Source organism: Schistocerca americana, chromosome 11 (assembly GCF_021461395.2).
Source record: "Schistocerca americana isolate TAMUIC-IGC-003095 chromosome 11, iqSchAmer2.1, whole genome shotgun sequence".
NCBI classification, from domain to species: Eukaryota; Metazoa; Arthropoda; class Insecta; order Orthoptera; family Acrididae; genus Schistocerca; species Schistocerca americana.
The window spans coordinates 122,109,650-122,133,732 of NC_060129.1; the positions used below are offsets into that span (position 1 = coordinate 122,109,650).

The 24,083-nt window shown below is 39.5% G+C and overlaps 1 protein-coding gene across 1 annotated transcript in view; it reads left to right on the forward strand.

Moving 5' to 3' along the window:
• The window catches only part of LOC124553360 (zinc finger protein 664-like), a 176,056-nt gene that overhangs the window by 11,832 nt on the left and 140,141 nt on the right, over nt 1-24,083 (forward strand). Inside the window, exon 2 of the mRNA XM_047127233.1 lies at nt 16,665-16,733. Coding sequence (XP_046983189.1) covers nt 16,665-16,733 — 69 coding nt within the window. The remainder of the gene's footprint in view (nt 1-16,664; nt 16,734-24,083) is intronic.

Consider the following 24,083-nt stretch of genomic DNA (forward strand, 5'->3'; position numbering starts at 1 on the left):
ACATCTGTGAAGTGCATGCCAGAGGGTATATCCCATTGTACCAGTTATTACGGCTTTTTCCCATTTCATTTGTAGTGTCACCGCCAGACACCACACTTGCTAGGTGGTAGCCTTTAAATCGGACGCGGTCGGTTAGTATACGTCGGACCCGCTTGTCGCCACTATCAGTGATTGCAGACCGAGCGCCGCTACACGGCATGTCTAGTCTAGAGAGACTCCATAGCACTCGCCCCAGTTGTACAGCCGACTTTGCTAGCGATGGTTCACTGTCTACATACGCTCTCATTTGCTGAGACGACAGTTTAGCATAGCCTTCAGCTACGTTATTTGCTACGACCTATCAAGGCGCCATATTCAGTTACTATGTCTTCTGAACAGATAATATTGTGACTCATGTACCGTCAAGAGCGACGTTCATCATTAATGGATTAAAGTTAAGTATCAAACTAATTACGTCCACTTTCAGAATTCTAATTCCTTGTCATGTTCCAGACCTCACGTGAGTATAGTTCTTCCCCCTCACGCCAGCCTGTGTGAGCTAAAACGCGTGCATTTCGGCCTCCTCTCGTAACATGGTGTTGGCTCTTCTGCCAACACAACACCATTCATGTGCGGGGTGTGGGAAAAATTATTGCTTAAATCCCTCAGTGTGTACTGCAATTAATTTAATCTTGTCCTAACAATCCCTATGGGAGTGATATGTAGAGGATTGTAGTATATTCGTAGAGTCATCATTTAAAGTCGGTTTGTGGAACTTCGTCAGTAGACTTCTTCAGGATAGCTTCCCTATCTTCAAGGGTCTCCCAGTGCAAATCCTTCATTATCCCTGTGACACTTGCCTGCGAACCAAACAAACTGTGAGTATTTGTGCTACCCTACTCTGTATATGTTCAATATCCCCTGTTAGTACTATTTGGCTTGGGTCCCACATACTTGAGCAATATCCTAGAATGGGTCACATGAGTGTTTTGTAAGCAATTTCCTTTGGAGACTGACTGCACTTCTCCATTATTCCACCCATAAACTGGTCCACCACCTGCTTTACCCATAACTGAGCCCAGCTATTAGTATGAGTTGGCTGATTCCCACTGTGACTCATTGATGTTATAAGATACTATGTTTCTTCATTTTGTGAAATGCACAGTTTTATATTTTTTAATACTTACAGCAAACTGGCAATCAGTGCATTGCTTTGAAATCTTGTCGAGGTCTGACTGAACATTTGTACAGCTTTGTTGATACACTACTGGTAGAAGAGGGGCTAACTCAGCCGCAAATTCAGTATAGAATCTAATGGAGATTCCATCAGGCCGTGGAGCTTTGTTCAATTTTAAAGATTTCAGCTGTTTCTCAACACCACTGTACACTACAGTGTTGCCTGCAAACAGTGGCAGACCACTGCTCACCCTATCTATGAGATTCTTCACAACCCCAAATGAATTTTTGCCTGGAAAAAAAATTAAAAAAGATATGAATAATTGGCATTCAGTAAGTAATGCAACACAGCTCTTTTCTGGAAGCAGGTTGGTTTTATTTAGGATTCCAATACACCATATTATTCCCCTCTCTTTTGGCTACAAAACCTTGTTTTTAAACATAATCTCCATTCAATGTGACGGCTTTGCACCAACTTACTGGGAGCGCCTGTATGCCTCCACTCTACCACTCTGCTGGTCGATGTCTGAGCCAATGTTTTCCTGCATCAGTAACCTCTCCATTATCCACGTACTGCTTCTCGCGAAGTGCATCCTTGGTTTGACCTTACAGATGGAAGTCAGAAGGTGAGAGATCTGGACTGTAGAGTGGTGATGAAGAGTAGTCTAGTGAAATTTTGTATGCTCCTCTCGGATGTGCAGACCTTTGTGAGGCCTTGTGTTGTCATGGAGAAGGAGAAGTTCATGTGCATTTTTGTGATATATATATTCTCGAATCAGAAACATACAAATTTACAGTAGCCAAACACATCAATAAATATGTACATATATATACACAAATTGTATTTATATTACGTGTGCCCAGTACTTTGCAACCTCCAAGGCACTTGTAGTGGCTTGCAGGAGATCAATCTTCGTGCAGGATGTAGGTCACAAAAGGCACTGGAGCATGTGGCTTGTGGTTTGTTCTTGTCCACAATCATAGGACATATCTTCTGCTATGAAGCCCCATCTCTTCAGGTTGTCTCTGGATCGCCCAACTCCTGATCGTAATCTGTTTAAAGATTTCCACACCGGCCAGCTCTCGATGTGTCCAGGTCGTAGTTCTTCAGCTTCTGGCGTCTGCAGGTGAGGCGTCGACTTCTTCCATAACTCCAGCCTTGCCTTCTCTGGTGAAATGGTGAGCTTCTCGCATGTTCTCAGGAAGCTCTTTCGCGATCTCAGCTGTTGCTGTGGTGGATTATGTCCGTGCAGTGGATGGGCAGTGTCCTGTTCCACTTTCAGTCTCTCCTTGTTGGCAGCCACTGTTCTGCGTATCCATGATGACGAACACACAGAAGTTGTTTCTTCAATTTCTGAGGGTAGCACAGTATGCTTTAGAGTTAATCTTTGCACCGCAAGGGAGGACATCAAACAGAATAACCCCTTCCGAGTCCCAGAGGGCCATCGCCATAACTTTACCGTCCGAGATTGTGGCTTTGAACTTCTTCTTATGGGGAGAGGTGGTGTGGTGCCACTCTGTGAATTCCTGTTTTGTTTGCTGTTTGAAGTGATGAACCTGTGTTTCATCGCCTGTGATGACATTCGACAAAAAATTGTCACGATCGGCCTCATACCACGCAAGCAATTCTGCACAGATGGTGTTTCATTACTCTTTACGGTCTTCTGTTACTCGGTGACGAACTGAGCGGCCCTCACCTTTGTGTATCCCAACTGGTGGTCGAGTGTGTTAGCACTACCAACAGAGATGTCCAGTTGTGTAGTGACGTGTTTGTGATCTGTCCACAAGTTCCAACATTGCAGGAGTCAGAGCTGTGTGCAGCTGGCTGGTACGCGAGATGTATGACAAGTTTGTGCGACCTCGTTGCAGTCACAACAGACGCCTCACCTGACAGCTCATCTTGCTTTTGTTTACTGCCAGCTCTCCGGAGACATTCTACAATATCTACGGTGCTCTGGTTTTCCACCAAAAAAAATCTCCATGAGAGTTCTCTGCTTGGAACCATTAAACCAGGATTGTCACGTGTTATCGGGACTTGGCTGTGCGTGTGTGCTTTCTGCAGCGTTTGAAGTTTATAATATCAAGAGTTTTTGTTGTGTTTCACCGTTTGTTAATAGTGTAATAGCGAGGGTGAATTACTGTTGTTGCTACGGATGCAAAGAAAAATATGTGAAAGGAGAGATAGTAACCTTTCATGGGTACATACCATGTAGCTCTAATTATAGTTATCATATTAGTAAGAGACTCTGTATATGTTTAAAAATTTCGAGACACCTTATAATTAAGGCTTGAGTCTGTAGACCTATTTTTCTACGATTTTATGACTATAAAACAGATATTACGGCTTGTACAAAAGCTTACAAACAGTCGCTTCCTCTCGTAAATTTGCTAGAGGAACAGGAAAGGGAAAGATTAGTTGTTTCAGTAAATACTATCCCCCATGCATTTATCAGTGACTTGTTGATTATGTATATAGATTACTCAGTCTACTATTTATTTAATAAACTGGGAGCAAGTACTTAAAATGCGTTAAATAAATACCTCAAAGTGCCACCAGTAAGAAAAAGTGTGCTTTAGGTCGCAAAAACGAGAAAATAAATACGCAGAAATACAAGAAAAAAGGACGAATTAGCAGGGATATAATCGCTGATGTCTGGCAAATTCGGTGTTTTTCGGACACTTGCAAAAGTATTAGCGTACTGTCAAGTCGTTTTGCAGGACTATCGCTGCAAAAATGTACATCAGGCTCTGTAATACTATAAAGTGCCGTATCATAGCGAAAACTACAAAAAATCGAGTGTATCTGAACTATGACACCTATCGCAAACAAGCAGAATGTAATATCACTTGCCCTTAAAAGTTACGTAGCTGGTTTATTCCCGGTGTTAAAATGTCTGCGCAACATATATAGATAATCCACGACACGTACGAAAAGAATCTGTCTGTACTATGGAGGTAGTGACATTCTAAATATACAGGGCGCTATACGGACAAACACACGACGTCCCGAGATCACGTGACCAGGCCAGCAATGTATGTTGACAACACAAATTTGTTCTGTGCATGTGAATGCTCACTCCAGAGATATTTACTCTATGCTTGGAACACACCTCTTTTACAGACGGCATTTTTAAGGCTGTGTATAGTACCACCACCTTTTGGAACTTCATGAAACAATAGGGGCTGAGGCGGGTATATTCTACTGCCTGATAACAAAGTCTGCATTTTTTTGTAACTGATATTGACTGAAAAAAAATTGTTGCATTATTTATTGAACACCTCTTGTATATTGAGCAAATGTTGTTTAATTACCTGGGGGACTTTAACAAGCATCGTTATGTTTTTTAAAACTTTGTTCCTTATCATGATAAACAGCATGTTGTATTTTTTATTCAGTAATTCACTTGCTTTCCTCAAGACCTATTCAAAACCATATCACAGTTTACCATTCACGTAAACAGGACTTTTTAAAAACATAAGTTATAATTTACTTTGATTCTCTCACTATCACAAAGAGCAGATACCCAGGATAATGTAAGTCGTCCACTTGCTAAAGTTGTCAGTAAAGAAATGGAAACACAAGGAACATGCACGGTGATCGTTCAGCCAACCATCTTCTGTTGAATTATTGTTTGAGTACGATGTACACCAACAGACCGAAGATAGAAATGCTACATGTTGTTCACTAGTACTGCAGATACCTGTGTTCTAAATAAGAAAACATTATTACAGTTACTGGTCTGCTAACTTATACTCCCTACAGATGAGTACCATTTCTAACTTGTCTTGGTTGTGTACATTGTACTCAAACAAATCTTGAACTGAGTACGGTTGACCGGATGACTTCCGTGCATTTTCTGTACATTTCTATTTGCTTACTGTCTTCTACATCAAGTAAGCGAATTAAGTTACCTTCGCCATCTGCACTGTGTGTTAATACACTAAAGCCAGACAAGTTAGTGTTATTTTTCTGACAATGTCATGTTTACGCAAATGATACACTTCAGTATTACCCGATTCAGTTTGACTAAGGCAGCAAGGATCAAACAGGTAAAAGACAAGGCCTAGCAGAAGTCCTTGGATAAAATAGGAGAGATTGAATTTAACTGATGAAGGGGAATTCTTTGCGTCATAAGTCTTCTGACTGGTTTGATGTGCAGCTTGCCACAAATTCCTTTCATGTGCCAACCTCTTCATCTCAGAGCAACACTTGCAACCTATGTCCTCAATTATTTGCTAGATATATTCCAATCTCTGTCTTCCTCTACAGTTTTTGCCGTCAACAGCTCCCTCTTGTACCATGGAAGTTATACCTTGATGTCTTAACAGATGTCCAATCATCCTGTCCCTTCTCCTTGTAATTGTTTTCCACATATTCCTTTCCTCTCTGATACTGTGCAGAACCTCCTTATTTCTTACCTTATCAGTCCACCTAATTTTCGACATTTGTCTGTAGCACCACATTTCAAGTGCTTCAGTTCTATTCCGTCCATGTTTCACTACCATACAATGCTGTGCTCCAAATGTACATTCTCAGAAATTTCTTCTTCAAATTAAGCTCTATATTTGATACTAGTAGACTTCTCTTGGCCAGGAATGTCCTCTTTCCAGTGCTAGTCTGATTTTAATGTCCTCCTTGCTCTGTCTGTCATAAGTTATTTTGATGACTATTCCTTAACTTCATCTCCTTCGTGACCATCAGTCCTGATTTTAAGTTTCTTGCTATTCTCATTTCTGCTGCTTCTTATTACTTTCATCTTTCTTCAATTTACTCTTAGTCCATATTCTGTACTGTTCATTCCATTCAGCAGATCATGTAATCCTTCACTTTCACTCAGGATGGCAATGTCATCAGTGAATCATATCCTTTCACGTTGGATTTTAATTCCGCTCCTGAACCTTCCTTCTCTTTCCATCATTGCTTGTTCGATGTACAGACTGAATAATAGGGGTGAAAGTTTACATCCCTGTCTTACACTCCTCAGAGTACTTTGTTTTTAGTAGTCTACTCTCATTATTCTCTCTTGGTTCTTATACATATTGTATATTACACGCCTCTCCCTATAGATAAACCCTATTTTTTTTAGAATAAACATCTTGCATCGAACCGTTGCTTGATAGACGTTCATTGTATGCAGCTCGAACACAAATGGCTTGATCACAATGGGCTCTAACATCCGTCTGCTATGCACAGACACATAAGCCACATAATAGATGTGTAAAACTTCTCTTGCGATTTTCTCGGAATTGCCAGAGTGCATCTTACTGCAACATTACATTGTTTTAATGGCCTATTAAAGGTGTACAAAGTTTGAAGTAAATCTGTGATCCCAATGTTGTGGTCTCACCTTGCTAGCTTCCCTGCACTTTCTATTTATTTCATTCCTCAGCGACTTTTGTTTCTGTATTCCTGAATTTCCCTGAACATATTTGTATATCCTTGTTTCATCAATCAAATGAAGTATTTCTTCTGTTACCCATGGTTTCCCCGTAGCTACTTTCTTTGTACCTGTGTCCATCTTCCCAACTTCTGTGATTGTCCTTTTTAGAGAGGTCCATTGCTCTTCAACTGTACTGCCTACTGAGCTATCCCTTACTGCCGTATCTATAGTTTTAGAGAACTTCAAACGTATATCTTCATTCCATAGTGCTTCCGTATCCCGCTTCTTTGCATATTGATTCTTCCTGACCAATCTTTCAAACTTAAGCCTACTCTTCATCACTATTACACTGTGATCTGAGTCTATATCTGCTTCTGAGTATGCCTTACAATCCAGTATCTGATTTCAGAATCTCTGTCTGACTGCAATGTAATCTAACTGAAATCTTCCCATTTCACCCGGCCTTTCCAAGTATACCTCCTCACCTCGTGATTCTTGAACAGAGTATTTGCTATTACTAGCTGGAATTTATTACAGAACTCAGTTAGTCTATCTTCTCTCCCTTGTACCAAGCCCGTATTCTCCTGGAAATCCTTTTTCTACTCCTTCCCCTACAACTGCATTTGTCTTAAGACAGGTGGTGCTATTATGCTAGGAAGGGGTTTTAGCAGGTAGGTGTCATAGGAGATTTTTTTTTACACACATGTAGCTGTTGTGCTCCTTCCATGTAAGATGTTCGTCTACTCTAATACCCAGAATTTATATTCTGCAAGTTGCAGATAGTAAATAGTCAAATGACACATGAAATTGACTACAACGTTATAAAAATGCATGTGGTTTTTTTTTTAATTACATTACCTCCCAGATGTCATATACATTAAATAAAGGGACCAGGGATGAAAACAATATAGATTAAAAAGTAGGTGTTAGCTGGATTCGAACTGTTGCTTTGTCCCCATGTTTCTTGCGCAGCACAAGCGCTAACCACTTGACCGCAGTGACTTCTTACATCCAGTATCTTCCCACAGATACATAAGCCACATAGTAAAATTGTAAGACTTCTCTTGCAATTTTCTCAGAATTGCCGGAGTAGTGCACCTTACTACTTGCACATTATGTTGTTTTAATGACCTTCTAAAGATCTGTGATCCCAGAGTCATGGCCTCCCCTTGTAAGACAAAATGGCTGCATGGAAAATGTGAAGAAATCGAAAAAGAAATGATTGTCAGAAGGACTGATTCTGCACATAGGAAAGTCAACACAACCTTCAGTGAAATTAAAAACAAGGGTGGTAAAATTAGGAGTGCAAAGGAAACTCCAAGCTGTTAAATGCAGAGGAGAGAGTGAATAGGTGGAAAGAGTACATTGAAGGCCAACGTCGAAATAATTACATTTAGAAAAACTGAGTTTATAATATTGACATGCCATCTAGTGAATAACTAGTACTAAAATACACAGGGAAATTTGTCTATTTTAATCTGTTAAGTTTTCTGTCAATGTTAGAGATATTTTAGGTTATAAAGTTTATTTTAAAGTCATGCGAATTTTGTAAATATTAGTCATTGAAAGTGGCATTTCAGGGGAAAAAACCAAAAAATGTGTTTATTTCTAACAACAACAGTAACATTTTACATTCTGCTTATTTTTCTGATGTTTTTATTCAACAGCAATAATTTTTGAACATGTAAGAGTGTTCGTGTCTTTTTTTTTTTTTTTTTTTGATCAGACAATTACCACATTGGCCAATTAATCTGAGTGATTTTGTTTTTAAAATTATAAATTCCCATGAATTTTATTTAATTATAATTTTTATCTTAAATATATCGCAGTTTTTGATTTTGATTTAACCATATAATTACCACTTTTACCTATTAATTAACAATTTTTTGAACTATCTTGCTCCTTAATCATAAATTCCCACAAATTTATGAATTTTGGGAATATTGCCGGCACTGTCTCCTGGGGATATTTCTTCGATTTTAAATTCCCGGGAATTTTACAACACTATCTGTATTCCTTGTATGTTCTCAGAACTATACTGCTTGTAAAAGAAAGTGTGGAGCATAGTATAATCAGTAGTGAAATCCATAATTGTAATACAACAAAAAGAGGGGATTACCACAAAAAATTTAGTAATAAAAGAACAACAATCATTGTCCATTTTCTGTGGTAAGACATTTTTGTAGCAGACTGCCAAATAACAGAAAACTGTTAAGTGGAAGCATATTTAAGACAAAATTAAGGCAACTGTTAATTGATAAATGTTTCTACTTCATCAAGAATTTCTAATGCTCTAGTATATAATTTATCTTTATTTCCAAACTGTTGTTAATGTTCATATGTTTATAAACAGACTGTGTCCATGACTGTAAAAGTTATTATGGACAAATGAACCCTTTATTATTATTAGTGGGTGGGAAATACTATAATGCTAGAAGAATTTGACAGACCACTGAAAGACCTAAGTCGCAACAAGGCCCCAGGAATAGACGACATTCCGTCAGAACTAATGATAGCCTTGGGAGAGCCAGCCCTGACAAAACTCTACTATATGGTGAGCAAGATGTATGAGACAGGCGAAATACCCTCAGACTTCAAGAAGAATATAATAATTCCAATCCCAAAGAAAGCAGGTGTTGACAGATGTGAAAATCACCAAACTATCAGCTTAATAAGCCACGGCTGAGAATATTAACATGAATTCTTTACAGACGAACGGAAAAACTGGTAGAAGCTGACTTTGGGGAAGATCAGTTTGGATTCCGTTGAAATGTTGGAACATGTGAGGCAAAACTGACCCTACGACTTATGTTAGAAAATAGATTAAGGAAAGGCAAACCTACGTATCTATCATTTGTAGACTTAGAGAAAGCTTTTGACTATGTTGACTGGAATCCTCTCTTTCAAAGTCTGACGGTGGCAGCGGTAAAATACAGGGAGCGAAACACTATTTACTACTTGTACAGAAACCAGATGGCAGTTATAAGAGTCAAAGGGCATGAAAGGGAAGCAGTAGTACAGAAGAGAATGACACAGGGTTGTAGCCTATCCCCAATGTTATCAATATATACGATGTATGTTCAAAAAGTACGGTGACATTATATTTTTATGAAATAAATATTTATTTATTCATCAATATTCATGTTATCCCTTTCAGAGTCCCCCCCCCCCCCATGAACCATGGACCTTGCCGTTGGTGGGGAGGCTTGCGTGCCTCAGCAATACAGATAGCCGTACCGTAGGTGCAACCACAACGGAGGGGTATCTGTTGAGAGGCCAGACAAACGTGTGGTTCCTGAAGAGGGGCAGCAGCCTTTTCAGTAGTTGCAAGGGCAACAGTCTGGATGATTGACTGATCTGGCCTTGTAACACTAACCAAAACGGCCTTGCTGTGCTGGTACTGTGAATGGCTGAAAGCAAGGGGAAACTACGGCCGTAATTTTTCCCGATGGCATGCAGCTTTACTGTATGGTTAAATGATGATGGCGTCCTCTTGGGTAAAATAGTCCCCCATTCGGATCTCCGGGCGGGGACTACTCAAGAGGACGTCGTTATCAGGAGAAAGAAAACTGGCGTTCCACGGATTGGAGCGTGGAATGTCAGATCCCTTAATCGGGCAGGTAGGTTAGAAAATTTAAAGAGGGAAATGGATAGGTTAAATTTAGATATAGTGGGAATTAGTGAAGTTCGGTGGCAGGAGGAACAAGACTTCTGGTCAGGTGACTACAGGGTTACAAACATAAAATCAAATAGGGGTAATGCAGGAGTAGATTTAATAATGAATAGGAAAATAGGAATGCAGGTAAGCTACTACAAACACAGCATAGTGAATGCTTTATTGTGGCCAAGATAGATACGAAGCCCACGCCTTCTACAGTAGTACAAGTTTATATGCCAACTAGCTCTGCAGACGACGAAGAAATTGAAGAAATGTATAATGAAATAAAAGAAATTATTCAGATTGTGAAGGGAGATGAAAATTTAATAGTCACGGGTGACTGGAATTCGGCAGTAGGAAAGGGAGAGAAGGAAACATAGTAGGTGAATATGGATTGGGGGTAAGGAATGAAAGAGGAAGCCGCCTGGTAGACTTTTGCACAGAGCACAACTTAATCATAGCTAACACTTGGTTCAAGAATCATGAAAGACGGTTGTATACATGGAAGAAGCCTGGAGATACTGACAGGTTTCAGATAGATTATATAATGGTAAGACAGACCACGTTTTAAATTGTAAGACAGTTCCACCGGCAGATGTGGACTCTGACCACAATCTATTGGTTATGACCTGTAGATTAAAACTGAAGCAGCTGCAAAAAGGTGGGAATTTAAGGAGGTGGGACCTGGATAAACTAACTAAACCAGAGGTTGTACAGAGTTTCAGGGAGAGCATAAGGGAACAATTGACAGGAATGGGGGAAAGAAATACAGTAGAAGAAGAATGGGTAGCTTTGAGGGATGGAGTAGTGAAGGCAGCAGAGGATCCAGTAGGTAAAAAGATGAGGGCTAGTAGAAATCCTTGGGTGACAGAAGAAATACTGAATTTAATTGATGAAAGGAGAAAATATAAAAATGCAGTAAATGAAGCAGGCAAAAAGGAATACAAACGTCTCAAAAATGAGATCGACAGGAAGTGCAAAATGGCTAAGCAGGCATGGCTAGAGGACAAGTGTAAGAATGTAGAGACTTATCTCACTAGGGGTAAGATAGATACAACCTACAGGAAAATTAAAGAGACCGTCAGAGAAAAGAGAACCACTTGTATGAATATCAAAAGCTCAGATGGAAACCCAGTTCTAAGCAAAGAAGGGAAAGCAGAAAGGTGGAAGGAGTATATAGAGGTTCTATACAAGGGCGATGTACCAGAGGACAATATTATGGAAATGGAAGAGGATGTAGATGAAGATGAAATGGGAGATATAATTCTGCGTGAAGAGTTTGACAGAGCACTGAAAGACCTGAGTCAAAACAAGGTCCCGGGAGTAGAGAACATTCCATTAGAACTACTGACAGCCTTGGGACAGCCAGTCCTGACGAAACTCTACCATCTGGTGAGCAAGATGTATGAAACAGGCGAAATACCATCAGACTTCAAGAAGAATATAATAATTCCAATACCAAAGAAAGCAGGTGTTGACAAATGTGAAAATTACCAAACTATCAGTTTAATAAGTCACAGCTGCATAATACTAACGCAGATTCTTTACAGACGAATGGAAAAACTTGTAGAAGCGGACCTTGGGGAAGATCAGTTTGGATTCCGTAGAAATATTGGAACACGTGAGGCAATACGGACCTTAAGACTTATCTTAGAAGAAAGATTAAGGAAAGGCAAACCTACGTTTTTAGCATTTGTAGACTTAGAGAAAGCTTATGACAATGTTGACTGGAATACTCTCTTCCTAATTCTAAAGGTGGCAGGGGTAAAATACAGGGAGCAAAAGGCTATTTACAATTTGTAGAGAAACCAGATGGCAGTTATAAGAGTCGAGGGGTATGAAAGGGAAGCAGTGGTTGGGAAGGGAGTGAGACAGGGTTGTAGCCTCTCCCCAATGTTATTCAATCTGTATATTGAGCAAGCAGTAAAGGAAACAAAAGAAAAATTCGGAGTAGGTATTAAAATCCATAGAGAAGAAATAAAAACTTTGAGGTTTGCCGATGACATTGTAATTCTGTCAGAGACAGCAAAGGACTTGGAAGAGCAGTTGAACGAAATGGATAGTGTCTTGAAAGAAGGGTATAAGATGAACATCAACAAAAGCAAAATGAGAATAATGGAATGTAGTCGAATTAAGTCGGGTGATGCTGAGGGCATTAGATTAGGAAATGAGACACTTAAAGTAGTAAAGGAATTTTGCTATTTGAGGAGCAAAATAACTGATGATGGTCGAAGTAGAGAGGATATAAAATGTAGACTGGCAATGGCAAGGAAAGCGTTTCTGAAGAAGAGAAATTTGTTAACATTGAGTATAGAGTTAAGTGTCAGGAAGTCGTTTCTGAAAGTATTTGTATGGAGTGTAGCCATGTAGGGAAGTGAAACATGGACGATAAATAGTTTGGGCAAGAAGAGAATATAAGCTTTTGAAATGTGGTGCTACAGAAGAATGCTGAAGATTAGATGGGTAGATCAGATAACTAATGAGGAGGTATTGAATAGGATTGGGGAGAAGAGAAGTTTGTGGCACAACTTGACTAGAAGAAGGGATCGGTTGGTAGGACATGTGTTGAGGCATCAAGGGATCACCAATTTAGTATTGGAGGGCAGCGTGGAGGATAAAAATGGTAGAGGGAGACCAAGAGATGAATACACTAAGCAGATTCAGAAGGATGTAGGTTGCAGTAGGTACTGGGAGATGAAGAATCTTGCACAGGATAGAGTACATTGAAAGCTGCATCAAACCAGTCTCAGGACTGAAGACCACAACAACAACAACAACAACAACAACAACCCCTTCAGAGTAATCCCTCTGAGATAAAATACACTTCTACCAACACTTCTTCCAATCGTCAAAGCACTTTTTGGTACAGCCTTCACTGCTTCCAGTGACGCAGTTTTTATTTCCTCAATCATCGAAAACCTTCATCCTATCATCGGTCTCTTCAGTTTTCGGAACAGGGCAATGTCACAGGGGGCTAAATCCGGTGAATATGGTGCCTGAGGCATGATCGTCATGTTGTTTTTGGCCAAAAAATGTCTCACAAGCAATGATGAATGAGCAGGTGCATTGTTGTGATGGAAAAGCCAGACGTTTTTTGTGTATGCTTCTCACAAATGGTGCATAACGTCAAGGTAGTTCTCCTTATTGACTGTACGACTTTGAGGCAAAAATTCATGATGCACTACGCCACGGTGATTGGGGAAGGAAAAAAAAAAGTGAGCCAAACTTTGAAATTTGATTGAACTTGCTTTTTTGTCATGGCTCTCTGAGATGCTTCCATTGGAATGAATGGGATTTGGTTTCAACATCATAATCGTAAAACATGTTTTGTCACCAGTTATGATCTTTTTGAGCAAATTAGGATCATCATTGATGTCATTCAAGAGCTCCTGGGCGATGCTCATGCGATGGTTCTGGTGATCAAAATTGAGAAGTTTTGGAACAAACTTCACCGGCACACATCTCATGCCCAAAAGCCTGAAAAAATTGCATGACATAAGCTGACTGATATGCCAACATCCTCAGCAACTTCTCTTATGGTAATTCGAAGATTTTCCAAAACAGTTTTCTTTACAGCTTTGACGTTGTCATCTGTTGTTGATGTGCTGTGGCATCCAGACTGAGGTTCGTCATTGGCATCTTCTTGGCCATCTTGGAAGAGCTTTTACCATTTGTAAACATTGTTTTTTACTTAGAGCAGATTCACCGTATGCACTGTCAACATTTCAAGTGTCTTAGAGTGCTTGATTTCATTTTTCACACAAAATTTAACGCAATTTCTTTGCTCCATCCATTTTTTATAACAATCAAAAATTGCCGAGCACACTAAAACTTGTTTAACCTTTCTGTCAAAAACAAACAAAGTGTGCTCTACACTGTAAACTGTGATCATGTATTCGGGACATGTGTACCAACATAAAAAAAAATAATAATAAAAAATCGATAATCAAATTTACGTTGCCTGTGCATTTTGAAAAGTCACCTTATGTTTTGAACAGCCCTCGTATATACAAAAAGCAGTAAAGGAAACCAAAGAAGAATTTGGAATAGGAATTAACGTTCAAGAAGAAGAAATAAAACGTTTCACGTTTGCTGCTGACATTGTAATTTTGTTAACAACAGCAAAGGACTTGGAAGACCAGTTGAATGGAATAGACAGTGTCTTGAAAGATGGATATAATATGAACATCAACAAAAGCAAAACAAGGGTAATCGAGTATAGTCGAATTAAATCAGTTGTTGCTGGGAGAATTAAATTAGAAAACGTGACACCGAAAGTAGAAGATGAGTTTTGATGTTTGGGTAACAAAATAACAGATGATGCCCGAAGTAGAGAGGATATAAAATGTAGACTCGCAATGGCAAGCAAAGTGTTTCTCAAGAAGATAAATTTGTTAACATAGAATATAGATTTAAATTTTATGAAGCCTTTTCTGAAAGTATTTGTGTGAAGTGTAGTCAGGTATTAACAATAACAGTTTAGACAAGATGAGAATTGAAACTCTCGAAATGTAATCCTATAGAAGAATGCTGAAGATTAGATGGGTAGATCACATAACTTATGAGGAGATACTGAACAGAACTGATGAGGAAAGAAATTTTGGCACAACCTGACTAGAAGAAGGGATGGGTTGGTGGGACATATTCTGAGACACCAATTTAATACTGGGGGGGGGGGGGGGGGGGGGGGAATCATAGAGGGAGACCAAAAGACGAATACAGTAAGCAGATTCAGAAGGGTGTAGGTTGCAGTAGGTACTGGGAGATGAAAAGACTTGCACAAGATAGTGTAGCATGGGGAGCTGCATCAAACCATTCTTTTTTACTGAAGACCACAACAATATTCCATTACCTTTGTTTTAATTTTGTTGATGTTCACTGTATAATCTTTCTTTCATGTCTGACACACGGCAGCATCTGGTTTCTGAACAAACTTCCCTTTTGTTGCCTGTATTTTAGCCCTGTTACCTTCACAATTTCAAATGCATATTCCAGTCAGCATTGTAAAAAGCTTTTGCAAAGTTTACAATAGCGTAAACATAGGCTTGCCTTTCTTTAACGTATGTCCTAAGGCCAGTCATAGATCAGTATTGCCTCGTATGTACCTGCATCTCTTGGAAACTGAACCTTGTCTTCCTTGAGGAACTCTCACACACATGACCACAGTCTCTGGGTGCTGAGGCCAGAGATTCGTTTGCGTAGAGAGAGAGAGAGAGAGAGAAAGAGAGAGAGAGAGAGAGAGAGAGAGAGAGAGAGAGAGAGTGTGTGTGTGTGTGTGTGTGTGAGAGAGAGAGAGAGAGAGAGAGAGAGAGAGAGAGAGAGAGAGGGATGAGGGACTTTTTGGTCATAAGGTTACTTGCTGACAGCCTTTGTTGTGCCTATCTGCAACTCAGCATCGCCGCCATAGGATGAATAGCACTATTCTTTTCATAATGTGTTATAATACTATCCTCATGTTTGTTCCTAGTATATAGACCTTCCACTTTTCTGATTTTCCTTCTTTGCTTGGCACTGGCTTGCCATCTGAACGCTTGATATTTATACAGCAGCTTCTCTTTTCTCCAAAGATCTTTTTAATTTTCCCATAGTCGGCATCTTTCTTTGCCCTAGTCATGCATGCTTCTGCAGCCTTGCATTTGCCACCTAGCCATTCCTGTGGAGCCATTTTACATGTTCTGTCAATTTCATTGAATCCACAAAAGCGGCCACCAGCCAATCCACATGTGGACGATAATGTCTCATTCTTGCAGTGTTTGTGCAGGTTATTGGCTGGTAATATAGATACAAATGCAGCTCAGATGTCAGGTGTGGGATCAAATGGGGCCAGTTGATTGCCCATTCTAAGCTATGATGTCTAGAAAACAGAAAAAATTGTTTTTCAGTTCATTCTGGTAATTGAGAAGATGGTTTGATGCTGTATGTGTACTGATAAAGATAACAGTTTCTTCAAGAAGGTAGAGTTTTATGCCTTTGTTAGCAAGAGGTATACCTAAAGGTTTTGTTCTATGCTGTTTGCAGAGGGTAAGGTGTGTGGCAAAGCTGGATTTGTTCAGGTAGTTAAGATGGAGTGCATTCATGTGCTCTTTCAATGTGGTTGTGGAGCTTCTCCCATTTTGTCCATTATAGAAGCTTGAACATAGCTGCAAATGAATTTGTATGCACCTGACATTTGGTATTGTTGCTTATTAGTTTGGGTATTGTTATAATTTTATTTTGTTTTTGTTCTTGTAGAAAATTGTTATTATGTCATGTGTTGTTTTAAAGAGGTTGCCAATTTGGTAAGAGAAGAGTAAGTAGGCTTACAGACGTGCCTTTCTTGTTTGTGAATGGTTCTTTAATTTTGTTGCATGGACTAGGTTATCTATTATAGCAGGATTGTATCCAATACTGGACATAACTGATTTTATAATTTTTGTTTCTTTATACATTTCACTTGTATTAATTGAAATTTTATTTTTATTTTTTTATAGGTGTTCAGTCAAGCAAATGGATCTCATTGCCAAATACCAAGTGACATCTTCATTAAGCAGGAGTACATTGTGAGTTGTGATGGAAAACATTTTCTTGTTTTTCTTGCTTTCAATATTGTGTTTCGTTCTGTGTGTGAATTTGAGGAGCACACTTCAAATGCCGCTTTGTGAGCTTAAGATCTTTTTACATTTCAGTTAAATTTCTGATAATGGACAACAAGAGCATCATAAAATTAATACACTTATGTTCCGAGAAAACACAACACCTTGAACGACTAGCGACAGGATATTCATATTGACAGGACATGTACATTAGTATGTTCTGCAGAAATGATTAGCATTTGAATTGTGTCGGCCTGCAGGATCGAGGTCAACTCTGATATCGTGGCACAACACCACCTACCGGTAAAATGTGCCTGCAGCTCTCGTTGTCGCTATAAACCGAGGGTAATGGATCAGTTTGACTCGACCAGACGTGCAGGATAACTCGCAGACATATGCACAAACCATACTGTCAAATCAATAAGTTTGAAAGAGGGCACATTATTGGCATGAGAGAATGTTATGCATCCACCTGGAAAATTGGTGTGTGGAACGGTTTTGGCATGCGATGGGTGCGTGCAGAACGGTTCTCGGAAGGCCATAGAACACAACGAAATGGGTCAAGTTGCACCACCCAGACCGTCGCTTAGAGGAGATCAACACCTCATCTGAATGGAATTTCAGGACAGGTCTGTGTCCTCCTCGGCTCTGGCCCAACAGTGGAACAATGTGACACATCATACACTATCACAGGTGACAGTCGTTCACCGTTTATTATGGCACGAGTTATGTGTGTGTTGTTCACTTCTCCCCCTACCTTTGACGAATATGCAGAAACGTGCTAGGCGGCAATGGTGTATGGAAGGATGTCAGTGGGGACAGGAATGGCACCAGATAATGTTTTCGGATGATCCAGGTTCTGTTTGTTTGAAAGTGATGGCTACATTTTGGTTTGCCACAGACAGGGGAAGCAGCATCACAGTGACTGCATTCACACGAGACATACAGCGACAGCTCGAGGCCCTATGCTGTGGGCTGCTGTTGGGTACAGCCATAAATCACAGTTGGCGCATGACCAGGACATTGTGACCAGTCTGACGTACGTGAATGACATCCCGTGACCTGTAGCCATACCCTTTCTGCACAACTGCCCAGACACCATTTCTCAGCAAGACAATGCATGACCACATGTTACTGCATGAACAAGTGCCTTCTTGGTGTCTCAAGTGGTCAGCCTTTTGTCCTGGCCCATCAGATCACTAGACTTCTCGCCAATCGCCAATCTAAAATGTTTGGGATATGGTGGAACGATGGGTGCAACGCTGTGACCCAATGCCAACCACCACAGATGAACTTTAGAACCCGGTGAATGCAGCACAGATGCCACAGAACACCATTCCTGCCTTATACACGTCAATGGCATCTACCGTATTTACTTGAATCTAAGCCGCACTCGAATCGAAGCCGGACCTGAAATTTGAGAGTCGAAATTCAAGGGGAGAGAAAAGTTTTAGGCTGCACCTCTAAATCGAAACAAAGTTGGTCCATTGTAATATGAGACAATTTAGGTTGAATGAATGATGATTAACCCTTAACTACTATTGACCGTCTCTCAGACCGCTACTAATTTTTGTGTCGAGATATTTCTCACACCCTACAAAACCAAATGGACTCTTCCATGTACCTTCCTATTGGCTGTCAAGCTACACATCCTAGCATTCTTGCATTGTTGCTGCTCTTTGTTTAATAATTATTAGCCTTGGGAGGTCTCACAGACGTACCATAGTGTTTGCAAGCCGCATTTTTGTTACATGCTACTGTTTCTCCATGGCGGGGAAAGCTGGGCCTTCTCTATGCAATGTGTGTTATGTGAGACAGATGTGGATGTTCAAGATTGCCCTGTTGAATCTTCAGATGAAGACTTTGATGACAGCGATAATGACCCTGGTTTCAAGACATTTAGTGATCACGACACTAAATCAGAGCAGCAAACTGAAAGTGATCAAGATGTGACAGCTGATGACAATGGAGCTTACTGCTTCGGTAAGAATAGATGTTTTCGATGGAGAAAAAAGCAGCCACTAGCTAATGTAAGAACAAGGCAACACAACATCGTCTTGCAGCTTCCTGGACTGCGACAGATGGCGAAAAGTCTTGGAGAAAACCCTGCTGTTTTGGAGGTATGGAAACTGTTCTTTACACCAGACATTCTAGACGAAATCATTCGATGGACAAATCTGAAAATATCTAAGCTTGCACAGTATGCTAACGATCACTTATCCTATCTACAAGATGTTGATTTCATTGAATTGAAGGCTCTAATTGGTCTGTTAGTGTATTCAGCCATTTTCAAGTCTGGGAATGAGTCTGTTTACAGCTTGTTTGCAACTGATGGAACAGGCAGAGATGTTTTGAGATGCGCTGTTAGCAAAGAAAGATTTCTGTTTTTATTGTCTGCATTATGATTTGACAATTCAGGTGATCGGGTGGAAATAAAGAAAATAGACAAATCAGCAGCAATTTCACAAATCTTTTTGCGTTTCATCGAAAACAGTCAACTTTGCTACTCTGTAGGTGCAACGATGTGTGTTGATGAAATGTTTGTTCCTTTTAGTGGGAGGTGTGGGTTTAGAACGTACATGCCAAACAAACCGGCAAAGTATGGCCTGAAAGTTCAGTGTTTGACTGACACTCGTACAAATTACTTGTACAATGCATACATTTATTCCGGAAAAGGCAGCGACGGCCACACCCCTCCCAGCCATGACGAAGGTCACAGTGTTCCCACACAGAAAGAAGAATTTGAAAATCGAAAAACATCTCCCTTTTTCCCTCCTCGTCTGAAGAGGAAAACAAGGTATCCGTGTCAACAGTGTGGTGTTCTGATTTGTTTGGAGTGTTCCAGGGAGGTCTGTGTGAAGTGTTTGCAGGTGGAAATTGACTAAAGTATGATTCAGTGGCACATGAGAACAAATATTTAGTTTTTACTTGTAATTTTAGAAGTAAAATGTGGCAAAGTTTGTCCATCCATAGTCTTATGGACTGAAATATTCACTCTACATTGCGAAGATGAGTCGTAAACTGAAAGCTGACTTTGCACACAGTTTATCGTAAGCCATGTTGGATTTTTCCGCCTTGTTTTATTGCCAATTTGTAATATAATCCCTCTGATGAAAATCTGTGTGTGAGTAGAGAGCTAACTATTTGCTGTTGTTTTCATAACTCATAAAATAAAAATATACTCCAGATTTTGCTTTGTTTTCATTGTCGAAGTGTTTAAAATACAGCATTGTTTAAAAAAAAAATCAAATTTCTACAAAGGCCACCTTTAAGAAGTGTAATGAATGACAGGAAGTCAAGAAACTATATATATTCTGGAAAATTCTGGTTTGATATATAAAATAGCAAAATGCGGTCTGTGAGACCCTTCCATAGTAATTGTGTTCCTGTGAATGACCATAGTAGTTAAGGGTTAAGCTACAGTAGTTTGGTTCGAATCGTAAGCTTAGCAGTTAAGCTACACCAGGTAGCCATTGCTATGCATCAAGTGCTCCATCCGTATTTGTACGAGTACCCTTCCTTTTTCACGTGCTTCATCTGGTTTGAATAGATGGCTTATTTTCTTTTATCTGATAAGTGCCGTTCTCTTTGTTATAGGTGTTTACGTCACTCCAAGCTGAAAACGCATTACTGTACTGTGTCATGCATTGATTGTCGCTTTCTGATAATGAGTGTTTACGGCCTGTCGTCGCTCACGGCATGGCTTGCTTTTGTGCGCGCTACCGCCACTTTACAATTAAAATTAGCGAAACAATGACAAGAGACTGCTATTTGTTGTTACTTACACTAGTAGATTACATTCTGCACAGAAATTAGAGTCATCTTAGATTTAAAAATCTAGTCAATTGCCGTGCTTCATTTCTGACTGTATCAATATTAGTCATAAGAATAATATGAATATAAACATGACATGATATGTATATTCTTCCGCGTTTGCTGTTGTCTCACTGTAGTTTCGTAGTTTATTGGGCAGACAGGATTTAAATGAGACAGCAGCAAACACGAAAGAATACATGCAAAATGTTTATATTCGTATTATTCTTATGGTGAAGAGAATACTGCATGTGATTCACAATTCATAAAAGTTCCTATTAGCAACCATCTCTTCTCACAGGTAGGAAAAAATTCAGACCGTAGAGATGGCCATATTGACAAACATCCCAAACAGTCTTACCAGTCGGATTTTCGTTGTACATTGAAACGCTGCAACACTAAAAGATGGACAATACGGAATTTGTATTTATTTCGATGTATAATGTATGAAAATGCAGTGGTCGAAACTCGGGGCGGAGGAAAAAAAGCTCGTCTTCCACCTTTTTTTTAAATTTATTTACCGCAGAGGCCTGTGTAGCGCTACACATATTCGACGGCAGAAGTTAGTTGTGGCGACACCTACCAACATTTTTCAGAAATACCACTTACTTTGCACTCGATTCTAAGCCACAGGTGGTTTTTTGCATTACAAAAACCGGAAAAATGTGCGGCTTAATTTCGAGTAAATACGGTAATGGTTTCACAGCACTCACAGCTGCATTTTCAAGCTGTGTACAAGTGGAGAAATCAGTCATGTATAAAAATACATAACCCCAAACCTAAGATGTGGACGTAATGAGAAATATACTACTGGAGTCAAGTCATGACCTACATAACATATTACAGGAAGACCCACCATTCAGAGTCAGTCCTGTGCAATAGATTATCTGCAAAAGGTGAATGTTTTAACGGTAATAAGATACAGTGGAGAATTCTCTCATAAAACGTATAGACAAGGATCAAAATCAAAGAACAGGAATTTTGCTTAATGTCTCAGTGGATAAGGGGGAAATGTAAGAGGCAATCACTGAATATAAACATGTAGAGGTGAAAAATCACCATCACATGATATCTAGGTGGCAATCCACTGCCATAATAATAGTATGTCAAGAAAAATGGACTGCAGTGCAAGCGTTCCCATTAAAACCTAAATCTTTATCTCAGGCTTACTGTATTTAGCCGAGTATAAGATGATTCCGATTATAAGACAATCCCCCTTTTTACAAGAGGTTTCTTAAGAAAAATTTATTTTTAACATGTTCTGACTTATAAAAATTATATACTATTTTACTGACTTAAAGTATATGCCTAAAATGTTAACATTATGCCTATACCAAATTTATGCCATTTTTTGGTTGTCCGCATTTTGATAAAACCGGTAGAAATAAAATAAACAGAAAGAAATGGTTAACATTAATTTGTGGACCATTTCCTTTTCTACATTTTTCCTTTACTAACCATGTCGTCTTTTGTGTTAAGCTTTTGTAATCATCATCATCATCATCATCATCATCATCATGCTAATGGAACATCTGAGAAATTTATATCTTCATTGTCACAAATATTTGGCTGTTTATTCCAAACATATCATCTGCCCACTGCTCTCTCTTTGGCTGTGTAGAACTAGCAGTTGACACACCCTCTGTCATTCTTGTCATAGGTCACAGTGAGTGTCAACAGCACTGCAACACGAAGCACCTAAGTGCACCCCTGGCTCCCAACTAGACTTTGATCATCTCCAGCAGAAATGACCGCTATTGTTGAGTATTTGTCAGATTTTAATGTCACTTCAATTCTGACTATGAATGAATGGGTTCAGACAAACTGCAGTTTAAATGTGGTAGATGTTCCTAAAAGCCAAAGTACGCGGTATAGATTCCCACAGTTGGTAATATGACGTAATTTGCTACCCGCTCGCTACTTCCCTCCCCACACTCATCTAGTTCTCAGCCAAGCTGGTATCACTGTTACCCCTCCAACCCTTCCATGTTACTGTGCTTCAGCAGCCGTGAAACATGGACCACAATATCTCCTCCAGTGCAAGTCATATGTAACAAGTCATACATAACAACAGCAACTAATACATAAATAAAAGATCGCAGTCACAAGCACAATTCTGTCCAATTCTCGAACTTTTGGTCGCCCTCAATCTACTGACCTCTGTTTGTACTATCTCCATGACGATTCTCGCTGCTGTAATTTATTCTTATAGCAATTACAGTCAGTTTAATTTGAGTGACTTTGCTTGTTAGACATTTCATTCTCGATTAACTTGTTTCATCTGAATGCCACCATGTTCTAAAGCCGATTAAAAGCTGGCAACATTTTTACCTGGTATTCTAATATGTGAACAGCCGCCGGCCAGTGTGGCCGTGCGGTTAAAGGCGCTTCAGTCTGGAACTGCGTGACCGCTACGGTCGCAGGTTCGAATCCTGCCTCGGGCGTGGATGTGTGTGATGTCCTTAGGTTAGTTAGGTTTAATTAGTTCTAAGTTCTAGGCGACTGATGACCTCAGAAGTTAAGTCGCATAGTGCTCAGAGCCATTTGAACCATTTTTTTATGTGAACAGCCACAGTGTTTCTTATTTGCAACCAACTTAGTAAATCTTTACAGTCTCAAGTTAATTATTAATCAGGGTTTAGAACCAAGTAATGTTTTTTGAAGAACAATTCCCCTTTTGAATGTTACTTTTACTTAAAAAGCAAGTTGGTGTTTGTACCAGGTATCAATACAGGTGTGTGAACTTTTATTCCTAACCTTTCAGATACTACAAGAGTTTGTAAGATGATAGAATTTTATGCTGTTTCGCCCTGTGTTTCAGAACATTGTCAAATTTTAAGCAGAACAGTAGATCATTGTTATGACTAGTTCATAGTTTCTCGCGTAGTCGTTACACTAGTGCCACATGTGTCAAATGTCACATGATTGTTTGAGCAATGTCGATACTCTATCGTTTGTCCAGTCCTGCCCTATCAAATTCTTCAATACGTATATCTACCTGCGACCTCAATATCCAAGTTTTCATCTATATTCTGTTAAGCAATGTAAAATGTTAACCTAAGCATCAGTAGTTTAATCTGGGAATATAAGATGACCCTGTATTTTTCGAATGACGAATTTGGGGAAAATCTCGTCCTATAACTGGGTGATTATGGTATGTATTTTTCTACATGATTTGTTTTTCACTTGTATACAGATTTGTACCTGAAGATGCAGCTATAAGTGCTGCAAAACGAGTAGTGCCTAAGAATAAAAGGATTTTACAGGTGAAGTGGTATTATTTCTCAACACATATCATGGCTGTGGTGGCCGAGACTATAAAGTTTTTTGCATCTTCCACTGAGTTCTACATCGTTTGCTGCAGAGTACCATGGACTATAAATGTAATGTTTGTTTTCTTTACCTATTTATTGGATTGGTGCATAATTTCGTAGCATTTTTCCATAAGTTTAATAAGCACAACAAATACAGAAAACAGAGACTTTAGTCATAAGTAATATATTC